The following is a 25,479-nucleotide window of genomic DNA, read 5'->3' on the forward strand; positions in this document are numbered from 1 at the left end:
CCCAATGTAGATAATTTGAAATGAAGCCTAAAATGGAGAGCATAATAATTATCAACAGCCATTTAAAAATGTAAACACAATGAAGGGAACAAAGTTATTCAGAGTACTAAAAGGAGCTGTAATTAGGAGTAGTGGTATATTAAAGAGAAAATATAAACTGATCAGTGAAAGTGGGATCTTTATACCAGTGTTTCCCAAAGGGTGGATCCTGACTCATCAATGTGTCACAGAAAGATCTTGATAAGTCACCACATTCAGGGCTAGATTAACCCACTACTGATGGAGCAACATGATGCAGGGGCAGCCAGGCCAAATCTGAGCAGTGCTGCCCTGGGGCCTGCTGTAACTGTCTCTCCTTCATTCTCTCTCTCACACACAGTGGGGCTGGGATGTGGGCAGGAAGAGTTCAAATGTCAAACCACAGACAAAATTTAATCATTAACCTGTCTCCTCCCTTCCCCTCCCCCCAAAAAAAACCCTCATGATTTTTGATCTCGTGAGGTTGGCACTACTGGGTAGAACACTGTGCCATCTGCACATTGCTGGCCCTTGTGTCCTTGTTGTCAGTTTGCCAACTGGCTGTGAACAAAGCGACTTGCCCAAGGTCACACAGGAAACCTGTGGTAGTGCCAGGAATTGAATCCAGTTCTCCTCACGCCCAATCCTCTGGCCACGGGACCATCCGCCCTCTCCTCCCACTGGGCAAGCTTCTGGCCCACAACACAAAAAGGTGTTATTTAAATACACACCCCTGTAAACGTGTCCCTTTCGCTGTGCCCGCGCTAGGCCTGAGGGCACCAGCTAGCTCCCGCTTGCATAACATGAGGCCAGCCCTCCTCTACGGGAATCGATCCCGGAACCAGTGTCCTTGGCTACTGTTTCCAGACGGAAAGTTGAGGAAGGGACCCATGCCAGGAGGGGGAGCGGTAAGAGGAACGGACACACCGACCGTCGCTCTCTAGACTGGGCTGCCGAGATGTGGAGTCGCGTCTCTGCAGTCGGGAGCCGCCCCCGCCCCCGGCTCCTCTCCTACCCCTGGGGCGCCCAGGACCCGGCGGCGGGGGCGCCGCGGCAGGAGCAGGGGCCAGGCAGGTGAGCTCCCCGCGCTGCCCTGCGTGGGGCGGGTCCCTGGGCGTGTGTCCCTGAGGCCGCTCCGGGCGCCGAGACTTGCCAGTAGCGGCCCCGAGAGGCCGCTGGCCGCGCTCGCAGTGGGACGGACCCGCCTGAAACGCGGTTCGGTCTGTGCCGGCCGCACCCGGCTGGGAACCCCCGGGGGCCCGAGCTGCGCCTTTCGGGAGGGTGACTGACTTGGCGGGGATTTGCCTCTGCCGGCGGCCAGTGGTACGGGGACACGCCCCGCCTGAGAGCCTGGCCCGCGGCTTTTAACAAGCGCCACCGAAGAATTTTCTTGTTCGGCCTTCTAGCGCTCCGGGGAGTCTTTTGCTCTTTCCTTGGGGTGGTCCGACTAATGCGCTTACATCAGGGCTGGCTGACGTTCAGCCCAGGCCCACTCCATTGACCTCAGTGGGAGTAGGCGGGTCTTTGTGTGGGGTTTTTTTTTGCAGAGCAACAACCGGGCAGGTATGTTTTCTGAGGCTACTTCTAACTCATTTTCTGACCTGGATTTCAAGTGAATGTAGTTGAAGTCCAGAAGAAATCATTGGATCATCTAGTCTGATTGTCTATATACAACAAGCCCTTAAATTTCATTATTACCTCTATATTGAGCTCAATAGCTTGTGTGTGGCTAAAGGATCTCTCCCAGAAAGGCATCCAGTCTTAGTTTGGAGACACCAAGAGACTGAATGAGCCCCTTCCCTTAGTTTGTTCCAGTGGTTACTCATCCTCCACTTACAAAAAAAATTGCTTTATTTCTAATTTGAGTTTGTCTGACTTCAGCTTCCTGCCATTGTTTGTTTTTTATGCTTTTCTTCACTAGATTAGAGAGCTCTTTTGAACCCAGTATTTTCTCCCTCTGAAGGTGCTTAAACACTGTAATCAAGTCACTTCACAGTCTTCTTTTTGATAAGCTGAACAGACTGAGCTCTCTGTATCTCACTGTAAGTCCCGTGAATCACTTTTACGGCTCTTTTCTTCACCCTCTCTTTTTCACATTGTTTTTAAAATGTGGACACCAGAACTGTCCACAGTATTCCAGCAACAGCATGCCATATACAGAGGTAAAATCACCTCCCTGCTTCTATTCGCTGCTTCCCTGTTTCTACATCTGAGGAACGCATTGGCTTTTTTTGCTGCAGCATCACAGTGGGAGTTCATGTGCAGTGTTGCTTCTCAACTATAACCCCAAAATCTTTAAGGTATTAGTCCTCACAACCGTGGGGAAAGTACTAGTATTCCCATTTTTACAGATGGGGAACTGAGATACAGTGAGACTAAAAGCTTATTCTAAACCACAAGTTATACAGGTATATGGTAAGCTGTGAATTTATACCCCTATATTTATACCAGTATCAGTCCTGGAGTGGACTCTCCTAGTGCTGCTCTCTGGTTTAGCCCCTATTGCTTTGGAAGCAGTTTAGGGTTTAAAACTGCTTAAGTACCAGCTCTACTAGGCTTATGATACTAGAGATGTCATGAAGTGTTTTCAAGGGCAGCTGGGTCACTTCATGTCATTTTCTTTCCCACCCCTCAGTTTCATTTGTGGTAGGTCTTCTCATCCAAGGCAGTAGACTGCTCAATGCGCTGGTAGTGCTGCCAGAGAACGGGGTTGCACATTATTAGCATCCATCCACTTGGTGTCAGTTGCTATGTAGGGTATCATATACAAAAGTAAGAAAGTATCACGTCTCTTCTTCTAACTTGTAATACCAAAGTGCTATATGTATTTGTGGTCTCATCAGCACTTAAAATGTGTGTGGGGGGGAGCAATAAAGCAATGCTGTCTGTTGGTACAGATGTATGCTCAAAGCATTGGATAAAAATGAACATGGTTTGGAAACTAGTATATTTTACAGGGCACTGGAAACATTTAATCACTTCCAATAAGAATTATATATATATATATATATTGTATGTATGTGTGTGTATATATATATATATATATAACTTCAGAACTGCCTGTTTTCTGTCTTGAATGAACTACACAAGCAAGGTAGCCTAATAATAGAAGCATATCCTCTTTTTGTACAGTTTTGAATGTTTAGAGGGTATTTTGAAGAACTGGTAATGCAAAGTATATAATATAGTAGTTATTGTAGGTGGCTACAGCTTTCCCATATTCATGTCTAAACTGCTCCTAATGCTTCATGCAGGGAGCAAATAATTACTTCCAATAAGTAATGTAAAATGAGCTGATGGGAAAAGATGCTTTTTGGGGAAAAATTATGGAGAGACTGAATTGTAGTGGATAATAGCAAAGTCTGCTCAGTGTAAGTCAGAAGGCTTTCCACAGCCTCCTTAATTAACGGGGTTGTGAAGTGTTAGTGAGGGTATGTCTACACTATGAAATTAGGTCGAATTAATAGAAGCCGGTTTTATAGAAATCGGTTGTATACAGCCGATTGTGTGTGTCCCCACATAAAATGCTCTAAGTGCTCTAGTCGGCGGACCGCGTCCACAGTACCGAGGCTAGTGTCGACTTCCGGAGCATTGCACTATGGGTAGCTATCCCACAGTTCCCGCAGTCTCCGCCGCCCATTGGAATTCTGGGTTGAGAGCCCAATGCCCAGATGATGCAAAACAGTGTCGCGGGAGGTTCTGGGTACATGTCGTCAGGCCCCTCCCCCTCCGTCAGAGCAACGGCAGACAATAGATTTCCGCCTTTTTACCTGGGTTACTTGTGCAGACAACATACCACGGCAAGCATGGAGCCCGCTCAGCTCACCGTCACCATATGTCCTCTGGGTGCCGGCAGACGTGGGACTGCATTGCTACACAGCAGCAGCAGCTAACTGCCTTTTGGCGGTAAACGGTGCAGCATGACTGGTAGCCTTCATCGGCGATCTGGGTGCTGGTAGCTGTGGGGCTGGCAGCCGTAGGGCTGCATTGCACCAGCCCCTTGCCTTTTGCCTTTTGGCAGTAGATGGTGTATTACGACTGGTAACCGTCCTATTACAAGTTGGATCATCGCACATTAGCAGAGTCTTCTCTGAGCAGCAGATCGTGCAATAGGCCTGAAGGCCATCGTCATCATACAGGAAAAATATGGCTATCAGTCTTAGTACACTAAGTGCCAAGCGCCCAGTATTTGCTGCCAAGCACCCAGAAGATGCCGAGGGCTATCAGTCATGCTGCACCGTCGTCTTAAGATGTAAAAAATAGATTTGTTCTGTATTCATTTCCTTCCCCTCCCTCCGTGAAATCAACGGCATGCTAAACCCAGGGTTTTCAGTTTAATCTTTGGGGGGACCATTCTGTGTGACAGTTGTTTGTGTTTCTCCCTGATGCACAGCCACCTTTCTTGATTTTAATTCCCTGTACCTGTACGCCATGTCGTCACTCGGCCCTCCCTCCCTGCTTCCCCTGGTCCGTCAGATACTAGTTTCGCGCCTTTTTTTCAGACCAGGCGCCATAGCTAGCACTGGGATCATGGAGCCCGCTCAGATCACCGCGGCAATTATGAACACTATGAACACCAGGCACATTGTCCTGGAGTATATGCAGAGCCAGGACATGCCAAGGTGAAACCCGGACCAGCTGAGGAGGCGATTGCAGCGCGGCGAAGAGAATGATGAGGAAATTGACTTGGACATAAACCTCTCACAAGGCACAGGCCCCAGCAATGTGGAAATCGTGGTGTTACTGGGGCAGGTTCATGCCGTGGAACGCCGATTCTGGGCACGGGAAACAAGCACAGACTGGTGGGACTGCATCGTGCTGCAGGTGTGGGACGATTCCCAGTGGCTGCGAAACTTTCACACGCGTAAGGGCACTTTCATGGAACTTTGTGACTTGCTTTCCCCTGCCCTGAAGCGCCAGAATACCAGGATGAGAGCAGCCCTCACAGTTGAGAAGCGAGTGGCGATAGCCCTGTGGAAGCTTGCAACGCCAGACAGCTACCGGTCAGTCGGGAATCAATTTGGAGTGGGCAAATCTACTGTGGGGGCTGCTGTGATCCAAGTTGCCAGGGCAATGAAAGACCTGGTGATATCAAGGGTAGTGACTCTGGGCAATGTGCAGGCAATAGTGGATGGTTTTGCTGAAATGGGATTCCCAAACTGTGGTGGGGCCATAGACGGAACCCATATCCCTATCTTGGCACCGGAGCACCAAGCCACCGAGTACGTAAACCTCAAGGGGTACTTTTCAATGCTGCTGCAAGCCCTGGTGGATCACAAGGGACGTTTCACCAACATCAACGTGGGATGGCCAGGAAAGGTACATGATGCTCGCGTCTTCAGGCACTCTGGTCTGTTTCGAAAGCTGGAGGGAAGGGACTTTCTTCCCGGACCAGAAAGTAACCGTTGGGGATGTTGAAATGCCTATCGTGATCCTTGGGGACCCAGTCTACCCCTTAATGCCAGGGCTCATGAAGCCGTACACAGGCAGCCTGGACAGGAGTCGGGACCTGTTCAACTATAGGCTGAGCAAGTGCCGAATGGTGGTGGAATGTGCATTTGGACGTTTAAAAGCGCGCTGGCGCATCTTACTGACTTGCTCAGACCTCTGCGAAAAGAATATCCCCATTGTTATTGCTGCTTGCTGTGCGCTCCACAATATCTGTGAGAGTAAGGGGGAGACATTTATGGCGGGGTGGGAGGTTGAAGCAACTCGCCTGGCCGCTGATTACGCACAGCCAGATACCAGGGCGGTTAGAGGAGCACAGCAGGGCGCGGTGCGCATCAGAGAAGCTTTGAAAACGAGTTTTGTGACTGGCCAGGCTACGGTGTGAAACTTCTGTTTGTTTCTCCTTGATGAACCCTCCCCCCCCACCCGGTTCACTCTACTTCCCTGTAAACCAACCACCCCACCCTCCACTCCCCACTTCGAGCACCGCTTGCAGAGGCAATAAAGTCATTGTTATTTCACATTCATGCATTCTTTATTAATTCCTCACACAAGTAGGGGGATAATTGCCAAGGTAGCCTGGGATGGGTGGGGGAGGAGGGATGGAAAAGGACACACTGCATTTTAAAACTTTAACTCTTATTGAAGTCCAGCCTTCTGATGCTTGGGCAATCATCTGGGGTGGAGTGACTGGGTGGCCGGAGGCCCCCCCACCGTGTTCTTGGGCTTCTGGGTGAGGAGGCAATGGGACTTGGGGAGGAGGGCTGTTGGTTACACAGGGTCTGTAGCGGCGGTCTCTGCTCCTGCTGCCTTTCCTGCAGCTCAACCATACGCTGGAGCATATCGGTTTGATGCTCCAGCAGACGGAGCATTGGCTCTTGCCTTCTGTCTGCAAGCTGACGCCACCTATCATCTTCAGCCCACCACTTGCTCTTTTCATCCCGCGATTCAGCCCGCCACCTCTTCTCTCGTTCATATTGTGCTTTTCTCATGTCTGACATTGACTGCCTCCACGCATTCTGCTGTGCTCTATCAGCGTGGGAGGACATCTGGAGCTCCGTGAACATATCGTCCCGCGTCCTCCGTTTTCTCTTTCTAATGTTCACTAGCCTCTGTGAAGGAGAAACATTTGCAGCTGGTGGAGGAGAAGGGAGAGGTGGTTAAAAAAGACACATTTTAGAGAACAATGGGTACACTCTTTCGTTACAAGGTCGCATTTTTCCTCTTATAGTGAGGGCCTGCCGGTTTGGTATGAGAGATCACTCACGCAGTGCCAGGCAACAGATTTCGACTTGCAGGCAGCCATGGTAACATGTGGGAATGGTTTCAAACAGCAGCACCCTCATTTCCCATATCAAGGATGAATTGGGTTGGCCATTTAAAATGGGTTTTCAATGTAAAAGGAGGGGCTGCGGTTTCCGGGTTAACATGCAGCACAAACCCAACTAAACCACCCCCCCACACACACACACACACACCCAATTCTCTGGGATGATCACTTCACCCCTCCCCCCACCGCGTGGCTAACAGCGGGGAACATTTCTGTTCAGAAGAGCAGGAACGAGCACCTCTGAATGTCCCCTTAATAAAATCACCCCATTTCAATCAGGTGACCGTGAATGATATCACTCTCCTGAGGATAACAGAGAGATAAGGAATGGATGTTGTTTGCATGCCAGCAAACACCAGGTCCATACGCTGCCATGCTTTGTTATGCAATGATTCCAGACTACGTGCTACTGGCCTGGCATGGTAAAGTGTCCTACCATGGTGGACGGGATAAGGCAGCCCTCCCCAGAAACCTTTTGCAAAGGCTTTGGGAGTACATCAAGGAGAGCTTTGTGGAGATGTCCCTGGAGGATTTCCGCTCCATCCCCATACACGTTAATAGACTTTTCCAGTAGCTGTACTGGCTGCGATTGCCAGGGCAAATTAATCATTAATCATTAAACATGCTTGCTTTTAAATCGTGTAATATTTACAAAGGTACACCCACCAGAGGTTCCGTGTGCCCTCAAGGTCTTGGGTGAGTTCGGGGGTTACTGGTTCCAGGTCCAGGGTGACAAACATATCCTGGCTGTTGGGGAAACCGGTTTCTCCGCTTCCTTGCTGCTGTGAGCTACCTACATTACCTCCATCCTCATCTTCCTCGTTCCCCGAACCCTTTTCCCTGTGTGTTTCTCCATTGACGGAGTCATAGCACACGGTTGGGGTAGTGGTGGCTGCACCCCCTAGAATGGCATGCAGCTCCGCGTAGAAGCGGCAAGTTTGCAGCTCTGCCCCGGACCTTCCATTTGCTTCTCTGGCTTTGTGGTAGGCTTGCCGTAGCTCCTTAATTTTCACGCGGCACTGCTGTGTGTCCCTGTTATGGCCTCGGTCCTTCATGGCCTTGGAGACCTTTTCTAATACTTTGCCATTTCTTTAACTGCTACGGAGTTCAGCTAGCACTGATTCGTCTCCCCATATGGCGAGCAGATCCCGTACCTCCCGTTCGGTCCATGCTGGAGCTCTTTTGCGATCCTGGGACTCCATCACGGTTACCTGTGCTGATGAGCTCTGCGTGGTTACCTGTGCTCTCCACGCTGGGCAAACAGGAAATGAAATTCAAACATTCTCGGGTCTTTTCCTGTCTACCTGGTCAGTGCATCTGAGTTGAGAGTGCTGTCCAGAGCGGTCACAATGAAGCACTGTGGGATAGCTCCCGGAGGCCAATAACATCTAATTCTGTCCACACTAACCCAATTCCGACCCGCAAAGGCCAATTTTATCGCTAATCCCCTCGTTGAAGGTGGTGTAAAGAAACCGGTTTAAAGGGCCTTTAAGTCGAAAGAAAGGGCTTCGTCGTGTGAACGTGTCCAGGCTTAAATCGATTTAATGCTGCTAAAGTCGACCTAAACTCGTAGTGTAGACCAGGCCTGAGTGGAAAAAAAGCATGTTGTGAACAAAAAAAAAATGGTGTTGGTTTATGCCTGTTTAATTTTCTTTGTAGTATACTAATGTTTTGGAACATATGTAGGTGCTTTTAAGCAGTCCATGAAGACTTACTTTGTACTGTTGCTATGATTACTCTGCTTAATATGTCAAAATGCTGAGACTGAAAATGTTGAGTGAATGTGAAAAATATTCTGATGGATATGTGTGGCGTTTGTAGTAGTCTTTTGTTTTCCTAGAGCTCTAATGTGTTTACCTATCAGACCTTAGTGGCCGATTTTTCTGGTAAGGTTCTGAAGTTATCTGGTTTTCCAGTAGCCTTAACAAAGGCACAAGGTCACATGACTGTTAGAAGGTCACGGACTGTTACAAGGCAAACGAAGCCCACAGTTTGTCATAGTTATCAACTTCTTGTGGGGATTCCAACATCCCAGCATACAGTTTAGTGCAGAAAGTTACTTGTTGCCTTTTGATTCAGTTCATTCATGGAGAAAAGAAAGCGGTTTACATTATATTGCAGAAATCATAAAGAGTAAATGGTTTGTTAGACCTGCCTTCAGAGTAAAATTGTACATTTAAGTTACCCAGTTCAGTTTTGTGCAAAATTAGGTCCAGTCAGTTATGACTAACCAAAGCAGTTCTGTGTAATTTATACCTTTTCCCTTCCCATCTTGTCTAGTAAAACACAAAAGTGCGTTAGCACTAGCACTGGGTTCTACAACAAAGAAGATGAATCTGCCACTTCTACAGACAGTAGTGCTGAGAAGGCTTCAGAGAATCAGGAGAAGGCAACACCAGGAAATACAAAGAAGAATTTGTTGAACATTATTGGTGAAATGAAAGTAGAATTAAGTTCAAAGAAGAAGTTCCAATTCCTAAAAAAAATGAAGACCACGAAGCAAACCAAGGACCAGCCAGAAAGTTTGGAGAGTGCAAGTAGCATGTTTCAGAAAGCTACAGCAGACAGTAAAGCTAAGAGGTAAAATGCAATATGCACAGTTCAAGTGTTTCTTCTTTGAAGTGGATTCTATTAATCTCTAGGACAAAATAGTATCATAAAATGTCTTTTTCTTTTGTATAGAAAATAATCCTCTATGGGAACAGTCCTTTTGCTAATGATACAACTGTACCCTGCAAAAAGCAATAACAAATGGAATGGTTGCATTAAGCATGTATATTTACTGCATGCTTGTATTCCTGGAATTGAAGCCTCAAAATGAAATGTTACTTGCTGTCCACAGACAATCAATTTAAGGGGAGCGAGAGAATTTGCACTTTGAAATGCCATTACTCAGTTATGAGAAAATAAAATCTGGGAAAAGGAAAAAGTTATTTCCTTTTAATTGCCTCTCTCTGTACACAATTGATCATATACAGCTAACTTATTAAAATGTAAATATGCAGCTAAACTCCGTTGTTTAGTTACAGTCTCAGAAAATCTTTCCTCTGAATAAGGGCATACTTACAGAAATGTATACTCCTGGGGGAATTCTGCACCCTGCGGGGGACACAGAATTCATACCTTCCACAGATTTCTTGGCTCCCCCGTAGAAAAATGGGGGAGCAAAGAGATCTGTGAGGAACACATGCCCCTTCTGTAGCAGCCCGGGCATGTCTGCTGGGAGCAGCTGGCAGCAGATCACTGTGGGAGGGGAGGAGGGAGTCTGGGCGTGCTTGTGTGCATCCGTGGAGAGACATTAAGGGGGTAGGGCTGGGCTCCTGCCTTAATGTGACTGAGTGATTGAGACTCAGGGCACGTCTTCATTGGCAACTTTAAAGCGCTGCCACGGTAGTGCTTTAACGTGGCTTGTGTAGTCATGGCATAGCGCTGGGAGAGAGCTCTCTTAAAAAAAAACACCCCCATGAGCACAGCTCCCAGTGCTGGTGCACTGTCTACACTGGCACTTTGCAGAGCTGAACCTTGCAGCGTTCAGGGGTGTGTGTTTTTTTTTTTTTTTTTCCACACCTCTGAGTGAGAAAGTTGCAGTGTTGTAAAGTGCCAGTGGACACAAAGCTTCACTCTGTCCCTCTGGTCGCTGTTGCTGCATCCTGGGCTTGGAAGGAGGCATAGGGCTGTGTGAAGCAGGCTCTGTCCCTGAGGCAGAGCAGAAATTTAACAACTAAACTGGCAGGCTGCTAATGTTCCCACTGTTAATTAATTGTTCCCATTAGTCAATTAAGGCTCCTTTACCTTGCCAGAGTGATGTCATTTGCAATAAGGTTCCTTTACAGTAATGGAATCCTCAGCTAGGAAGGTCTATGTGCTTTCTAACTCTTTTTCCTGTGCCAGAGAGGCACAATGGGGTTAGATTACCACTCGGGATCTGTTTTACTTACCCATTTAAAAAAAATGCCAGACTATGATTAGCAAAACTATGACTTTCATATGTGAAAGTCTGAGCAATTTAAAGCAACAGTCTACTTTACAGACCACCAAAATAAAAGTAATGTAATTTAAATGAAAATCCAGGATTATAACTGGAATGCAGGGTCTTGGTTACCAGGTATTTGTAACTCAACTTTCATGTGTTTAGAAAATGCTTAACTGTTGCTGTGATTTATTTTATTTATTTATTTACTGGTATGGTAGTTTAAATTACCAAAAGAAGTGAAACTGGTGTGATTATATTGCGTTATTTTGACAAGTAAAATACACAGAATTTTGGATTTTTTGGCACAGAATTCCCCCAGGAGTAAATATATTGTCACTATCTATTGGAATAATGCTTAACAAAGGGAAATCTTTACACCTAAACCTAGTGGTTAAAATCATGCCAAATTGTTAAAGGAACAGTAGTCAGTTAAATCATACCCATGTACGATCCCATGAGACAGATGTGGAAAAAAAGGGTTTTTGTTAGTGACAAATTCATATCTCAGTAGCAATCTTTTATACTCTTATTTTCAGGAGGAACAGTTGATTGGTAGCTGTGCCTTAATGATGGCTTTATTGCCTTAATGATTGCACCCAACCTCTGGCAGTTTTGTGCAGCAAGAGACAAACTTGGGCCTCTTCCTTGATAGCATATAACTATTACCTTTAAGTCATTAAGACATAAAATAACCAGTAACAATAAAAAATGGTTTGTGAAATAATGACGCATAAGACCTTGATTTTTGTTTTTCACCTCTGTTATCTCTTACAGGAGCAAGCCTCTCAATCCAGAATTGGTGGAAGCTGCCTCTGCTGTTGCATCTTCCTTACCTTTTGACAGAAAACAGACAGTATCAGATTTACTTGCACAACTAAAGAAGCATGAAGAAGCCACTGATGCACAGAAAAGAGGGGAAACAACTAACATAAGGTCTGTAGATTGAATATTCCCTAATAGTGCTGAAGCCTCTAATATTACACTGTCAAATGTAAGGTGATTGAAGACTTGATAGCAGAAAAACTGCTCTAAAAAGATATGCTTGACTGTTATCCTTCTTTAAAAAGCTAATAACTGAAGTGCAGCTAGTCTGTTTGTACTAAATTCCTTCTGTAACTTTCGAGCTATCCAGCTTGCATCCTTCCTCTAGAGCAGCCTTTCAAAATTCTCGTGCCTATTTTCCCTGGGTCGGTCAGTCAAAGTATCAGTAGATTTATTTTTTGTCATCTTCATCAACCATCACCGAGATAGATGAACTTTCAGACTTTCTATGTGGACTGGTAAATCTTAATGGCTGTGTTTGAAAGCTTCACTAAGTAAAGCAACCTCTATTTATAGTCCCACCCTACCCTTAAAAAATTTCCAGGCAGCCCAATAAACTCATCCCTTGACACAGTTCCTTTTTTTTTTTTTAAAATGTGGCTTCTGGCCAGGCAAACAACACTTATTTGGAAACTGTGAAGGAATTGTGTCTACTGCCCTTCTGTTTGGTGATGACTAAAGACAGGCTGCTGACTTCTGCTACTTCCAATGTAGCAGCTCAGAAAATGCTGAATATAAAGCAGAAAACTGGATCTTCAGCAACTGAGAATGTAGAAGCCTGTAATTATGCAGGTTGGCAGTAACAAACTACAAGTAGCTTATAGATTTATTTTTAATATGTCACATGAAAATAGCTAGATTTGGAGCAATTTCAGATAACGAATTAACTGGTAAAGTGATAGGAAATGTGGATTCATAAGACTGATAACTTATTTGTGGGGTTTTATAAGGATTAGTTATAGGGCCTTTTGTGTTCAGGAAATATACCAATGAGTAGCGGAGAAAGTAACCAACACCGTTAATATTTGCTGCTGATACATGCCATTTCCATCGGTGAAAACTAAGGATTGTGACACAGTCTAGGTCAGGCGTAGGCAACCTATGGCACGTGCTGAAGGCAGTACACGAGCTGATTGTCACTGGCACTCACACTGCCCGGGTCCTGGCCACCGGTCCGGGGGCTCTGCATTTTAATTTAATTTTAAATTAAGCTTCTTAAACATTTTAAAAACCTTATTTACTTTACATACAACAATAGTTTAGTTATATATTATAGACTTATAGAAAGAGACTTTCTAAAAAAGTTAATGTATTACTGGCACGCGAAACCTCAAATCAGAGTGAATAAATGGAGACTCGGCACACCACTTCTGAAAGGTTGCCGACCCCTGGTCTAGATGGTTACAAATAAATGAAATGGTGGGGAAGCACAATGGTAGATGAATGTTAACTTTGTTAAATATAAGGTAATGCATATTCTTGAGAGAGTGTCTGTGGGAAAGAGAGAAACTATGTAACCTTCCCATACAGGTGGATGAATTCGTAATTCTCAGTCAAGAGAGATAGGGGTTATTGTGGACAGGTAAATGAAGTTCTCTCTTCAGAAGCTTAGAAGCTGGGTGCTTTTAAAAAAAGTGGTAATGCACAATGGTATACATATCCCTGGAGTAATATGTTCAGTTTAAGTCTTCTCCTCTCAACAGAAATGTAAAACATTCAGAGAGATAGAAATGGTTAGAGATGCTGTGGGTATTGCATACTTTTGGATTATTTAGGTCTGTGGTTTTCAATCTTCTTTCATTTGCAGACCCCTAAAAAATTTCAAATGCAGGTGTGAACCAGTGTTCTCTCTCATTTTTCCCATGCATGTACAGAATGAATTTTGTTATGTGCATCACATCACTTCCATATTGATGCACATAAGAAAATTCATGGGGTGGCGATGGGGCTGAGGGGTTTGGAGTGTGTGAGTGGGGCTCAGGGCTGGGGCAGAGGATTTGGGTGCGGGGCAGGAGGTTTGAGGGCTCTGGGGTGGGGCTGGGGCAGAGGGTTTGGGGGTGAGGGGCTTGAGGGCTCCGGCTGGGGGTGTGGGCTCTCGGGTGAGGCCAGGGATAAGGGGTTTTGGGCGATAGGACCCCCTGCAGCAGCACCTGGGCTGGGGTGGGGAGAGGCGCCTCTCCCCCAGCTGTGGCAGGTCCATGCCAGGGCTGCGTGAGGGTTGCCTTTCTCCCAACCACAGCAAGTTGGGGCAGGTCCGTGCTGGGGCCGGCGGAGACAGGCGCCTCTCCCCGCAGCGGCAGGTCCGTGCTGGGGGAGGGGCATCTCTCCCCGCCCCAGCCCTGAGCCTCTGCGTGGAGCTTAATAGGCAGCTGCGCAGCTTAGAGCGAACTTAGGTGTGGACCCCTTTGGGAAATCTTCGTCATAGTCTGTGGACTCCCAGGGTCCATGGACCATAGCTTGAAAACCATTGATTTAAGTGAAGGAGTTAGAGGAGACTTGACTGAGCTGTGTAAAAACTGATCATTTTCTCCATTTAGTTCTTATATAGCCTTAAGGAAAGGCTAAAGGAAATACTCTAAGTTAAGATGAACAAACAGGGCAATATTTCTTCCTATTTTGTATAGTGAACACGTGGAATTCACTGCTGCTGGAGGTTGGGGCAACGTTTGTGGCTGGATTTGAACGGATTATTAATTGCTTGCAACTAGGGTTTGATTAAATTTACCAGACACCTACTAGCCAGGGCCGGCACCAGGCACCCAAGCACATGCTTGGGACGGCGCCTGGTAAGGGGTGGCGGGGGGAGCGCGGTGCGGCATTCCGCGGGGGGGGGGGGGCGCTCCGGCGGCACGGCGCTGGGGGGGCAGGCTCCGGTTGCGCGGGGCTCGGCAAGGGGGTAGCCCGGAGCTCGGGGGGTTCCGGCGCGCGGCGCTCGGTGGGGGTGCGGCGCGGGCGTGGCACTGGAGGGGGGTTCCGGCGGCACTCGGCAGGGGGCGGGGGCGGGCTCCGGCACTCAGCGGGGGGGTTCGGGGGCGGCGCTTTTTTTTGCTGCTTGGGGCAGCAAAAAAGCTAGAGCCGGCCCTGCTACTAGCCAGTGATAGATTTGAAAGAGGCCCCACAAGTAAGACTGAGCAATGCCCTGGTGAGAAGCCCAGCACTCCTTGCTACAAGCTGCTGGGAAGGATACTTGTTCTTTGGTCCCTGTTTGAGGAGGTTCTGTGTTTAGCATACAAGCTGTACTACCCTCCACCTACTGGAAAGGAGAGGGAACTTGGTCTTTACTCCTCATTCAAGGATCTCTGGCGTCCCTAAGTGGGTAGGGTGTTTGCTCTTCCTTCCAGGAGCTGAGAAGTAGTAGTTCTACTGTACCATTCCATGCTTTTTAGAATCTCTGCTGTTCCCAAGTATAGTTCCAGACCTTGCTGTTCTGCTGCTCATAGCTTTCCCAAGTAGCAGCAGCAACATGAATTTGACAGTTTCCCTCCCTCCTACAGAGTTCTGAATAGAAGCAGTGAAAACTAACTAGAATCTAGATAATTACAGTCTGCTACTGCTTTGTTTAACTAGAAATTATCAGAGGCACCAGAACAGTCTGTGGTTTGGAAGACACTGCTATATTGAGCATTTCATTCACATTTGTAAGGTTAACTTCACAATCTATTGTTATTATTATTATTATTATTACTTCCTTTGCAGTGGCATCTAGAGAGGTCAGGCCTCAATGTGCTAGATACTATATACACAGGATGAAAAGTACTTTGCAGTTTAAGTAAAAGGGTTTGAAACAGTTTTTTTAAATGAAAGCTTGAATCCTGCAGAAATTGAGAGCTGAGGTCCCCCCATTGACCAGTGAAAGCACTGTACTCATTCATAAGTGGATTTTTCAAGCCCTGCTTACCACTGTGTAAGAGAACTCATTATTTTGTTCCGTGTGGGTTCGGAAGACATGGTTTTCCTCCCCCGCCCCACATATTCAGAGTTGTACAATTGGTGCATCATGGCTGGATTACCATTCTTTGAAGCATCATGTACTGTTCGCTTCTGAGACAGGATACTGGACTAAATGGACCACTGGTCTGAGACAGATATTTTATGTAAAACTCTCAGAGATGGATTTAAATAACTGAAATACACAAGTACAATATAACATTGTTACTAGAAATCTGAATAATATTTACGAGGCGATATTAAATGATGATAATAAAGATATTATAATTATAGCCAAGAAGTCTTAGCTTATATTGTGCTTTGCATACAGTCTGCCCTCTGGATGTCACTGTTGTATAGTCTTCTCCCATCATTTTGTTTTGTAGACTTATTGAGGACAGCATGTTCACTAGAAGGGGAAAAAATTAATGATACAGGATTTTATTTTTTTAGTGCGGGAAGAAGTTTTGCTTAATGGAAATTACAACACCACCATAGGAAAATAAATTCAGCAATATTAAAGGTTAGAATTAAATCAACAGAAGGAAAGGAATTCCGAGCTAAAGCTAAAATGCACCCTGAATTCTCCTTCTCTTGTTTTTTTTTAACCCATGTAGTGCACAAGATCATTCCTGTTCAGATATCTGCAATACTTACACATGGTGGGTTGAATGGGGGATGGAGTTCGTTGGAAATCTGACATTCCTTGTTGTGGAAGGAAGTCAGGCCATAAATATCTTTCTAGTTTTGTTTTTGGTTAATTTCTTGTTTCTTTCTCAATGTGTTAGAGGAAATGTGTGTAGGATGAACAACATGATCGGCATAATACCATGTGTGGAGGGTTCGTGCCGGGGCTCAACCCTCCTGGGCAGGAGGGGGGCCACACCGACTCACCACCGGTGGGGCAGCAGTGTAGTTCGCTGGGGCAGCGCTCCGACCCTTTGGCACAGGACCGAGAGACACACAGTTAGGGGCTCAGGCCCTTCGGTGCAGGTTCTGAGCAACAGTACAACAGTAAGAAAGCTCAGGCCCCTTTGGTGCAGGGGCTGAGCGTTGGGAGAGGGGGAAGCCTGCCACCCGTGAGCTGGGGTGGCGGGGGACGCAGGCCCACCCACTCCACTGCGTCCCAGCCCGGGGCCCTAGCAGCGGCGGCTGCGGGTCAGTGGGGTGTCCTGACTGAAACACACTGACATCGGCTCATGCGTGGCTACAGCCTGACCGGGGTCGGCTACCCCTGGCCTACTTCCGGGTTCCCCCTCAGGGCCTACCTCGTCCGTGCCACGGGGCCCAGTCCAATCCACCAGCATGGGTTCCTCTCGGCCGGGGCTGGGTGGCAGGTCCAGCAGCTCCTCAGGGAAGTTCGGCCAATTAGACTCGGGCGGCTACTCCGGGTAACAACAGGGGCGGAGGGGCCCTGGTGGCGTCTCGCCTTCGGGTTTGGTGTGGGGGAGTTCCAACGGCTCCTCCCAACGACGGGAGCGGGCGGGCTCCGGTGACTCCTCCTCGTAGTGGGCTCGGGGCAGCTCCGGCCAGTTAGGGCAACGGCCACGGGCCTCAGAGGTCTCCCGGCCACACGTCTGCTCCTTGCGGCGGCTGGGGCCTCACTGAGCTCTGGCAGCCGGCTTTTATACTTCCTGTCCCGCCCCTTGACTTCCAGGGGGCAGGAACAGGCTGCGGTGGCTCCGCCCATTTGGGTGTCTGTAAGGGGGCTCCCTCTGCTGGGCAGGAGGGAAGCCACACCGACTCACTACACCATGCAATCACTTGTTTTAAAAACTATTATGAAAACATATTTGCTCACCTTTCACGCACCAGTGACAAAACATTAGGACTCGGCCATCCAAAATTGTGACACTGTGGACTGTGTGTGTTAGATGCCCAGCATAGCCAGAAGAAAGTTTGGCCAGTTGTGCAGAACCTCAAAGAGAACTGCTCAGAGGGAGTGTGATCGCCATATAGTACAACAATAGTCTATCATTTTAGCGTGGTTGCCAAGTAAACCAGTTGGTCTGGGCAGTCTGTGACTTTGCTTCTGGTAAGGGGCAGACTGCATGTTGCTAGTCAGACCCTCAGAAAACTTGTGAAGTCTATGGATCATCTCTAGCTCATAAATGCCAAGAATAACATTAACAGAAAATAATTATTAAAATGAGAGAGATCCAGAGGAACTGAACTTCTTTTGTTAATGTCAAATTTAAAATTAACCTTGGAAAATCAAGATTCTGAACGTTTTAGGGCATCTTTTTGTTGTAAGTAGTTATTTTGAAGAACTCTTCTGATTTAAACCATCCAAAAGAGAGTGTTTAAATATATACTTTGACACCCTTCAGGCATTGCAACAGTGGGAATATATATATTGCATTTAGGTATCCAAAGCTTTCTTTTTGACCTAATTTGTTTTTTTTTTTTTTTTTTTAATACCACACCTGTTCCCTTGAAAAGAGGCTTTTATCTCTTAAAGCTCACGCACTGTAGTTTAACTGATTTTTATCGTTCTCGCTTGCACTGTCCCAAAATCTAATAATGACTTTTGGCTTTTAACAGTCCTTCTCCCTAAAGGCATAGACACAACTTTATATCTAAAGAGTTTTATCTAAAGAGTTCTGTCACCATAACTACAGTCCTTGTTGAGGGTAGTAATCGGTGAGAATTGACACAAATATATGGCCAAGATTCTCCAACTTTTATCAAAATAATTATTAATAAGGTGTTGCCTTTAGCTCTCATGCTCTGACAATATTGAAAGGGGGAGAAGGGAGGAACAACAGCAGCCCAGAACAGTCATTAGTTTTCCTACCTCCCCTTAGGACATCATCTGGCCAAGGCCTGCCAGACCTTCCTAAACCAAAGACCTGACTGGAGCTCCCTAACTCCAAGAGAGAGACAAATCTGTGATCCCATGCAAACTACTACTTGCTGAACCTTTCATTAAAAGTTCAGGTGCTCTTACAAATCTTAACCATTAGCATGGGAAGGTGGGTGGATGGCAAACTTCCAGTTTCTTAATCAAAATGTTGTGCAGTACCAAGAGGACGTCTAAATGTATTCTGTTGACACTTTCTTTTTCACCCAAACTTGTAATTTCATATAAAAAAGAAAAATCAAGTTAATTTGACAAGATCTATTTTCCATAAACCCCTTATTGAATGGCATTATTTATATTACCTTCCTTTAATTCTTGATTAATCAAGTCCATTATCAGCCATTCCCGTATTTTGGCCAGGATCTATTTCAGGCTGACAGACCTATAATTACCTGGTTCATCCTATTTACCCTTTTTAAATACTGGTACAATGTTAGCTTACCTTTCTTCTAGAACTTTCCCAGTGTTCCAAAAGTTACTGAAAATTAACATTAGCAGACCAGAAAGCTCCTCAGTCAGTTACTTTAAAATCTCTGATGCAAGTTATTTGAACCTGTTGATCTAAAAAAATCTAACTTTTAGTAGCTATTGTTTCACATCCTCCTTAGCTACTGTTGGAATGAAAAGTATTCCGTCATTGTGACATAACTACATCATCTGGCTTTTTCTCAAATACAGAACTTCTGCCTTTTCTGGATTATCATTAAGGCCGCGATTTTTTCAAGGAGGTCCCAGAAGTCACGGATTCCGGGACCTCCATGACTTCTGCAGCAGCTGGTGGGGCTGACCCCGTGGCCGCCCACACCTGCTCGGGCAGCCTCTCGCCCAGAGTTGCTGTAGTGCTGACGGGGCCCTGGGCCGACCCCCACCTGGAGTCTCTCTCTCTCTCTCTCTCTCCTCTCGCCTCCCCGGTCAGGAGCAGCAGCCGCAGCACCCCCCACAGAGCAGCAGCAGCGTTCACTAGAGCGCCCCCCCCAAGCACCTAAGATTTAGTTAGGGGTATTTATAGTACAAGTCATGGGCCGGGACTTTTTCTTTATTGCCTGGGACCTATCCATAACTTTTACTAAAAATACCCGTGACTAAATCATAGTCTTTGACAAGTCTACCATTTCCATATGATTTGTATTTATGACTATCAACTTCACCTTTCTTACATTTGTTGTATCTGTTTATTATTTTTTTATAGCTACTTTCACTTCTCCACTAAATCAGGTTGGTGTTTGAACCAGCTTGGCCTTTTTTCTCACTTGTGGAATGTGTCTTTTTTTGGCACCTAGTAACATGTTCTTAAATAATTCCCAATACCCATTTACATTTTTCTGTTTAAAGTCTTCCTCTCAACTGATTTGGCTCGTAACTATTTTCAACTTTGTGAAATTGGCCCTTTTAAAGTATCAAGTATATACCCACTGTTACTTGTATGGACTTTATTCTGTTTGCACATAAATTGTGATAAAGTTATGATCACTTGTACTTAAGCTACCACTAGTTTTTAGTTCTGCAATCAGTTCCTGAATGTCAAGGTGATGTCTAATATAGAATGCCCCTGTGTTGAATTTAACACTTCTTGAGTTAAGAAGTTGTCATCTGAAATATTTAGAAATAATTCTGAGGACATTTTAGTAGTTGAAGTGTGAGACCTCCGGTGTAAGTTGCTCAGATTGAAGTCCCCCAGGATAGTGCATTTTTCCCTCACAAGGAGATGGTCGTCCTGTTCTCTGGTGTGATTTGGTGGTCTGTAGCAGACACAGAGTAGTACCCATCTTGTTTTTTTCATCTCTCAGTACATTGATCAAGATGGTTTTCTTCTGTCAGTGACACAGAAACAGGTAATGCCATTTTTGACATAGAGTGCCTTCCTCCATTCCTTTTGCCAACTCGATCCTTCCTAAATTGGTTTTATCCATTGATTTTTTTTTTTTTTTTTTAACATTCCAATAGTGCAAATCTATCCACTAGGTTTCAGCAATCCCAACTAGATTGAATTTTTGCCTACAGATGAACAATTCAAATTCCTTTTGTTTATTATCCTGGGTGTATAGGCAATTAAAGAATTTCTTTTTTTCACATTCCTTGGTGCATTGATTGATTAACTTGTTCTCAACATCTTGATATTCTGTTAAATGACTGCTCATTAGTTTCCGCTTTTCACCCTCTACTTTTTTGTTATTTTAATACCCTTCTGACTACTCTAGCCAGCCATTCCCCTAGAAAATTGGTTCCCCTGCTGCGGAGATGGAAGCCATCCAAACTATACAGCCCCTTTTCCCCATAGAAGGTGAACCAGTGTTCCTCACGCTAAATCCCTCTGTCTCCAAGCACAGGATCTGTAGCTATGATCTTTGAAACTCCCCTGTTTGCTGCACGTTTGCATTAATGTCTAGTGCTTTCTCTGAACATAGTATATGGCAGCATGAAATAAACTAAGAATATTTCAATTTGCAATTCAAAGAATGTTCATCATTGGATTTTCTCTTCAAGGAGTGCAGTAACTGGCATATGTTTGCTAAATTGAAATAATGTTTTTGTTAAATTTAGAAAATGAGTAAGTGGGATTTTCTTTATTCTAAAAAAATAAGACTTGCATATTCCATGACTTCAGAATGTCAACGGATGTTTTGTGGAGATGTCTAGTTCTTTCATATAGTTTGTGCAATATAGGCTTATGAAAACAATTGGGAATAATTTGCCTTATTAAAAAATGTAACTAAGCTTGCTACCTTTTCATACTGTGGAATTTTCATTGTTCTACTTGTCTTTTTGATGTCAGCAACATTATTGCAGACATGAAGATTGGGAAACGCCATCTCAACCGTGGTGTATCCAGGCCATCCAGTCAGATTTCATTTGATGACGATGATGGGCAAGGTGACATGTCTCAAAGAGGTATCCTGTCTGAATTTCCTGGAAGTAAAAGGTACTCTCTACTTGCCTGTTTTCTCTTCGTGCTCCTTCCCACAATAAAATATTGACCAGTTAAGTTTTTAAATTCTAGTAATAAAGAAACACCAACTATATTCCAAAACTTGAAAGCTAAAGAGTTCTCCATAAGTTTCTATATCTTCCACAAAAATGCTCTGACTCCACATTCCATATAGATGTAGGAATACAGGATACTGTAGGAAACAAAAGAAAATGTGTTTCTAACACTATTTTATAAGTAGTTTTTTCTAAACATAGCATTAAAGTAGATTAGTGTAAGAACATAGTTAATTGTAATAAGCTGATCAAAGTAAATGCAGTTTTTTTAGTATTAAACCTGATTGTTGCAAATGTTTGCTAGTATATAATCTACTTTTTGACTTCACTGTTTGTGTTTTTTTGAATGTATCACTTATGCACAATATTTTTACATCTCATTCTCTATCATGTTAGTGGGGTGGGGAAAAAGCTTCAAAGTGCTACTGTCATTTGAAGGAAAACTTAGAAAAATGGTCTGTGTAAAAATATTTCACCAATTGAGGTTTTTTTTCTTCTTCTTGCTAAGGAAAATAGGAACTTTGCACCTAAGTCATTTCTTGAGTTTACTGTCGCCTCAGGCATCAAAATTGGCTACCATAGAACTAATGATTTAAAATGGTGACTTGAGAATTCTCCCTGAAAATGGCAACACCTTTTGCTATATTTTTTGTTTTAATTAACCCAGGCTGTTTTTACTCAGTTAAGAGAACACCCTTACTTTGTTATACTGTAATTAGCTGGTGTTTCATCCAGTATTCTGTCCCTAAAACACACAGTCTATGTGGCATCCTCACAGTCACTTGTCTTAGGATATTCTCCCCACATTTCTATTCCCAATAAGATTATTTCCTTTTAAAATTAACTAAATCTGACTTTAAGTGGAGTTAGTGGGTTAGAAGTTGAGAGAACCATGTTTATTGGCATATATGTGGGAAATTTGGAAGGCAGGATTTGCATAACTGAGAAATAAACATTCCTGGATCAGTAGCTGTACAATATCCTTGCATTCCTTGGCTGAAACGGATTTATTTCAGTATATCAGTAAATTATGATTTTAAGTGAGGAACAAACAGGAGCATATGAATTCTTAAGCTATGTAGATCATACGTAAAAACCAAGGGAGCAGTATTCACAGTTATATCATCAGAAAACATCTGTAGATGCTGAAATGTTTCTAAGTAATATGATTTTTTCTGATTTTGGCAATTGTCTTATGTAGGAGTTAGAAAAGTATCTTGAAAGCAGAGTTTCACATAGTTGGGAACAGCTCCACTTCTCAATCCCCAAAATGCAGCAAGTCATGGAGAGGGGATAGACAAGGCTGAGACTGGAGAACAGGGAACTGAACAAGGAAGAGAATGAGCCCTCATTGACTTGTACGGAAACTTTTGTCCCAAGGTTTTCAGTTCTTGGGGAGCTGTAAATGATGCCAATGTAAGGAGCAGAATAACTAAATGCATTGTGAATTTTTAAATGGTTCAGTAGCCTGTTACCTTTAGGCTGAGGATATTAATTCATCCTAGGCTGGTAGAGACTGAAATGACTTTCAGTCTCTGACAGTGACGATACTTGAGTGGATCTCAATAGTATTTGATTTTGTTTGGCAAAAATTGTTGCAACATGTAAATAAGTAATGTAAACTAAAAGTCACTTAGAATATAGATAATAAAAACAGCTGATATAGAATTGGTCAAACACTTTACAATATTTTAATAAAAGGCAAGTAAAATATGTTTTGCAGTGCATTTGAAAAGATTCCCTTCCTGTCACCAATTATATGAGAGTTCTCTGACCCTCTTAGGTAATGAGGTTATGTTTAGTGTAAAAATCTTGGTGTAGTTATATGAACTGTTGATTATGCAGATTTCAACTACCAGTCTCAAAGTTCAAATTTTCTCCTGTGGCTATAAAATTCTAATAGTCAAATATACCCTGTAATTAGTGTTCCTAGGGAAGGTTAGGAGAAAATGATGAAATGGTTAAATTGGGTTGGCAGCTCTCAACAAAATGGGTGATGCTGCTTTATAGTAACTTGAACTAGTAACTTTATACGCAAGTGTTTTGTTCCAAATCCTGCCTACATCTGCTACTAACATTATTGGAAGTTATGAACGGATAGGAAAATGTAATCCCAAATCTGTTCAAATTCCACATTCTTCTGAGACTGTGTAATTATATTAGTCTCTTTCTGAAATAGATCCAGGGTAGCTACCTTAGTAATATGTAATATGACAAGATCAGGTTTGCCATAGTAGTTGTGGCCTTCAGAAATCTGCTGGAAAGCAGAGGGATGAAATTTAAGGGCAGGAAAGGCAAGTGTTGCTTGGGCAACAATGAATATGTAATAACACAAACAAAGAACACTAGAATTTCATTAGACATGTACCCAAACAGGAAAGGTTAAATGATTAAAGGAATTATTTGTTCTAAATTACAATAAACTTATTTTCTTGTTTATTTTGTATTTATCTGAAAATTCACTTTGACTGGTTGAGGGGAGAAGACCAGCTGTTTGTTTTTAATTTATAATCCAAATATTTCTGCTCTTATTAAAGATACGTTTGCTTGTTGAATATCTTTCTTTTTTGAATAAAGAATCCTATTAAGTGTGAAGCTGATGTTTTGCAAAAAAAAAAAAGATCCAAATATATTTTACTATCCAGAAGAGAGCCCCGAAATGACAGACTGTTTAGACTATAGCTTATCACAACAGTTTGAATGTTAGTCATGTGGCAGAGAGGAAAGGGTGGATACATAATCTTCCAAAAAGGCTGTTTACTTCATAAATCAGGGCTAGTTTGGTTTAGCTGTTGTCTTTTTTTCCTGAATTGTGAAATATTTTGTGTAGTAGAACAAAAGCATAAAAAAACCCCAAGAAATGCACTTTCTAAGAACTATCTGTTACTAAGGTACCATGGACTGATAGCATTTGACTTTATTAAGGTTTCTAAATATATAAATAGGAATAAATCAAATGTAAAATAATGGCAATTATGCTAATTACCTCACTGGAAAGTGTGTTGGGAACCTGGCTCCAGTGCTTCATTAATTGCATTATAGAGCAGTAACTCAAATGCAACGATTTGTCTTTTGGTTACCAAGTCTAAAGACTTAGTATAATGGTAAATATGTTGGTAATTTTTTGTTTCCAGGAGATGGTTGACTTTCGCTCCAGTGTTTAATGAGCATATTCTGTGTTTTGTAAACCTAATTTTAAACTGGCTGTGTTGTGAAATGTCAAATATCATTTGTCTTCTTTGTTTATAGAGGAGCGCTTCACCTGGGAAGGAGGCTTAACATTTTCCCTGTTTCTCCCACTGTTACAGAAGGGAAACCTGAAGCAGGTTAGTGGAAAAGCAACAACAAAAACCCAAATGGAGGAAATTCTTTAAAAAATAGAGAAGTTTGCTCTGTCATGGAAGAGAGAGGTTGGCTGCTAGCTTGCTGGTTTCAAACCTGGTCATAAATTGATGTGTGGTCTAAATCTGGTCATTGGTTGGCAAGACTTCTTCACAGTGTTATGGAATAATAGTTTTTGATCCTGTATCAATCAGGACTAATGTACACTAACAGTTATGTGGTAAAGCTGACCTGTTGCCACTGTTGTCGGTGTTTCTTCCATGAGCACTAAAATTCCCCTGAATTTTCTCAGTAGAAAATGTATATTTGATTTACCCTATTTCTTAGTGGGCATTTGTCTGTATTGCAAAACCATTGCACTAGATCTTGCTCTGAAGAGGCTTGAGACTACAGTGACAGGGGAAATTGGATAGGATTGAAGTGTACTGTCAAAACGCTGAGAACCTTACTGTGACTTCCAGGATAAACTATGCCTAGTTTTACCTGGTGTAGATAATCCCTCGCTTGCATGAACTTCAGACACGTACAGAAATCTTATTTAAACAAAAACACAAAACCCTTTAGCTGTACCACTCTGTTATATCAACAAATCTCACCAGCTATGCAGAGTCAGGCCTGACTGGTGAATGGATGGGATACCCTTCAAAAAATGAAAGCCAGAGTGGGTGTATGATTTAGGGGTTAAAGCTGAGGACTGGCCTTCCCCACTGTCATACTATGTGACTATGGTCAAATCACTTAATTTGCCTCTAAGTTTCCCTTTCTGTAAATGGG

The 25,479-nt window shown here is 43.9% G+C and overlaps 1 protein-coding gene across 1 annotated transcript in view; it reads left to right on the forward strand.

Moving 5' to 3' along the window:
• Positions 1-817: 817 nt before the first annotated feature.
• Positions 818-25,479, forward strand: part of MRPS31 (mitochondrial ribosomal protein S31) — a 35,247-nt gene continuing 10,585 nt past the window's right edge. Inside the window, exons 1-5 of the mRNA XM_054015222.1 lie at positions 818-1,092; positions 9,077-9,376; positions 11,544-11,702; positions 21,155-21,301; positions 24,613-24,689. Of these exons, the coding sequence (XP_053871197.1) occupies positions 977-1,092; positions 9,077-9,376; positions 11,544-11,702; positions 21,155-21,301; positions 24,613-24,689 (799 nt within the window). The 5' untranslated portion in view covers positions 818-976. The remainder of the gene's footprint in view (positions 1,093-9,076; positions 9,377-11,543; positions 11,703-21,154; positions 21,302-24,612; positions 24,690-25,479) is intronic.

Source organism: Malaclemys terrapin, chromosome 1 (assembly GCF_027887155.1).
Source record: "Malaclemys terrapin pileata isolate rMalTer1 chromosome 1, rMalTer1.hap1, whole genome shotgun sequence".
NCBI classification, from domain to species: domain Eukaryota; kingdom Metazoa; phylum Chordata; order Testudines; family Emydidae; genus Malaclemys; species Malaclemys terrapin.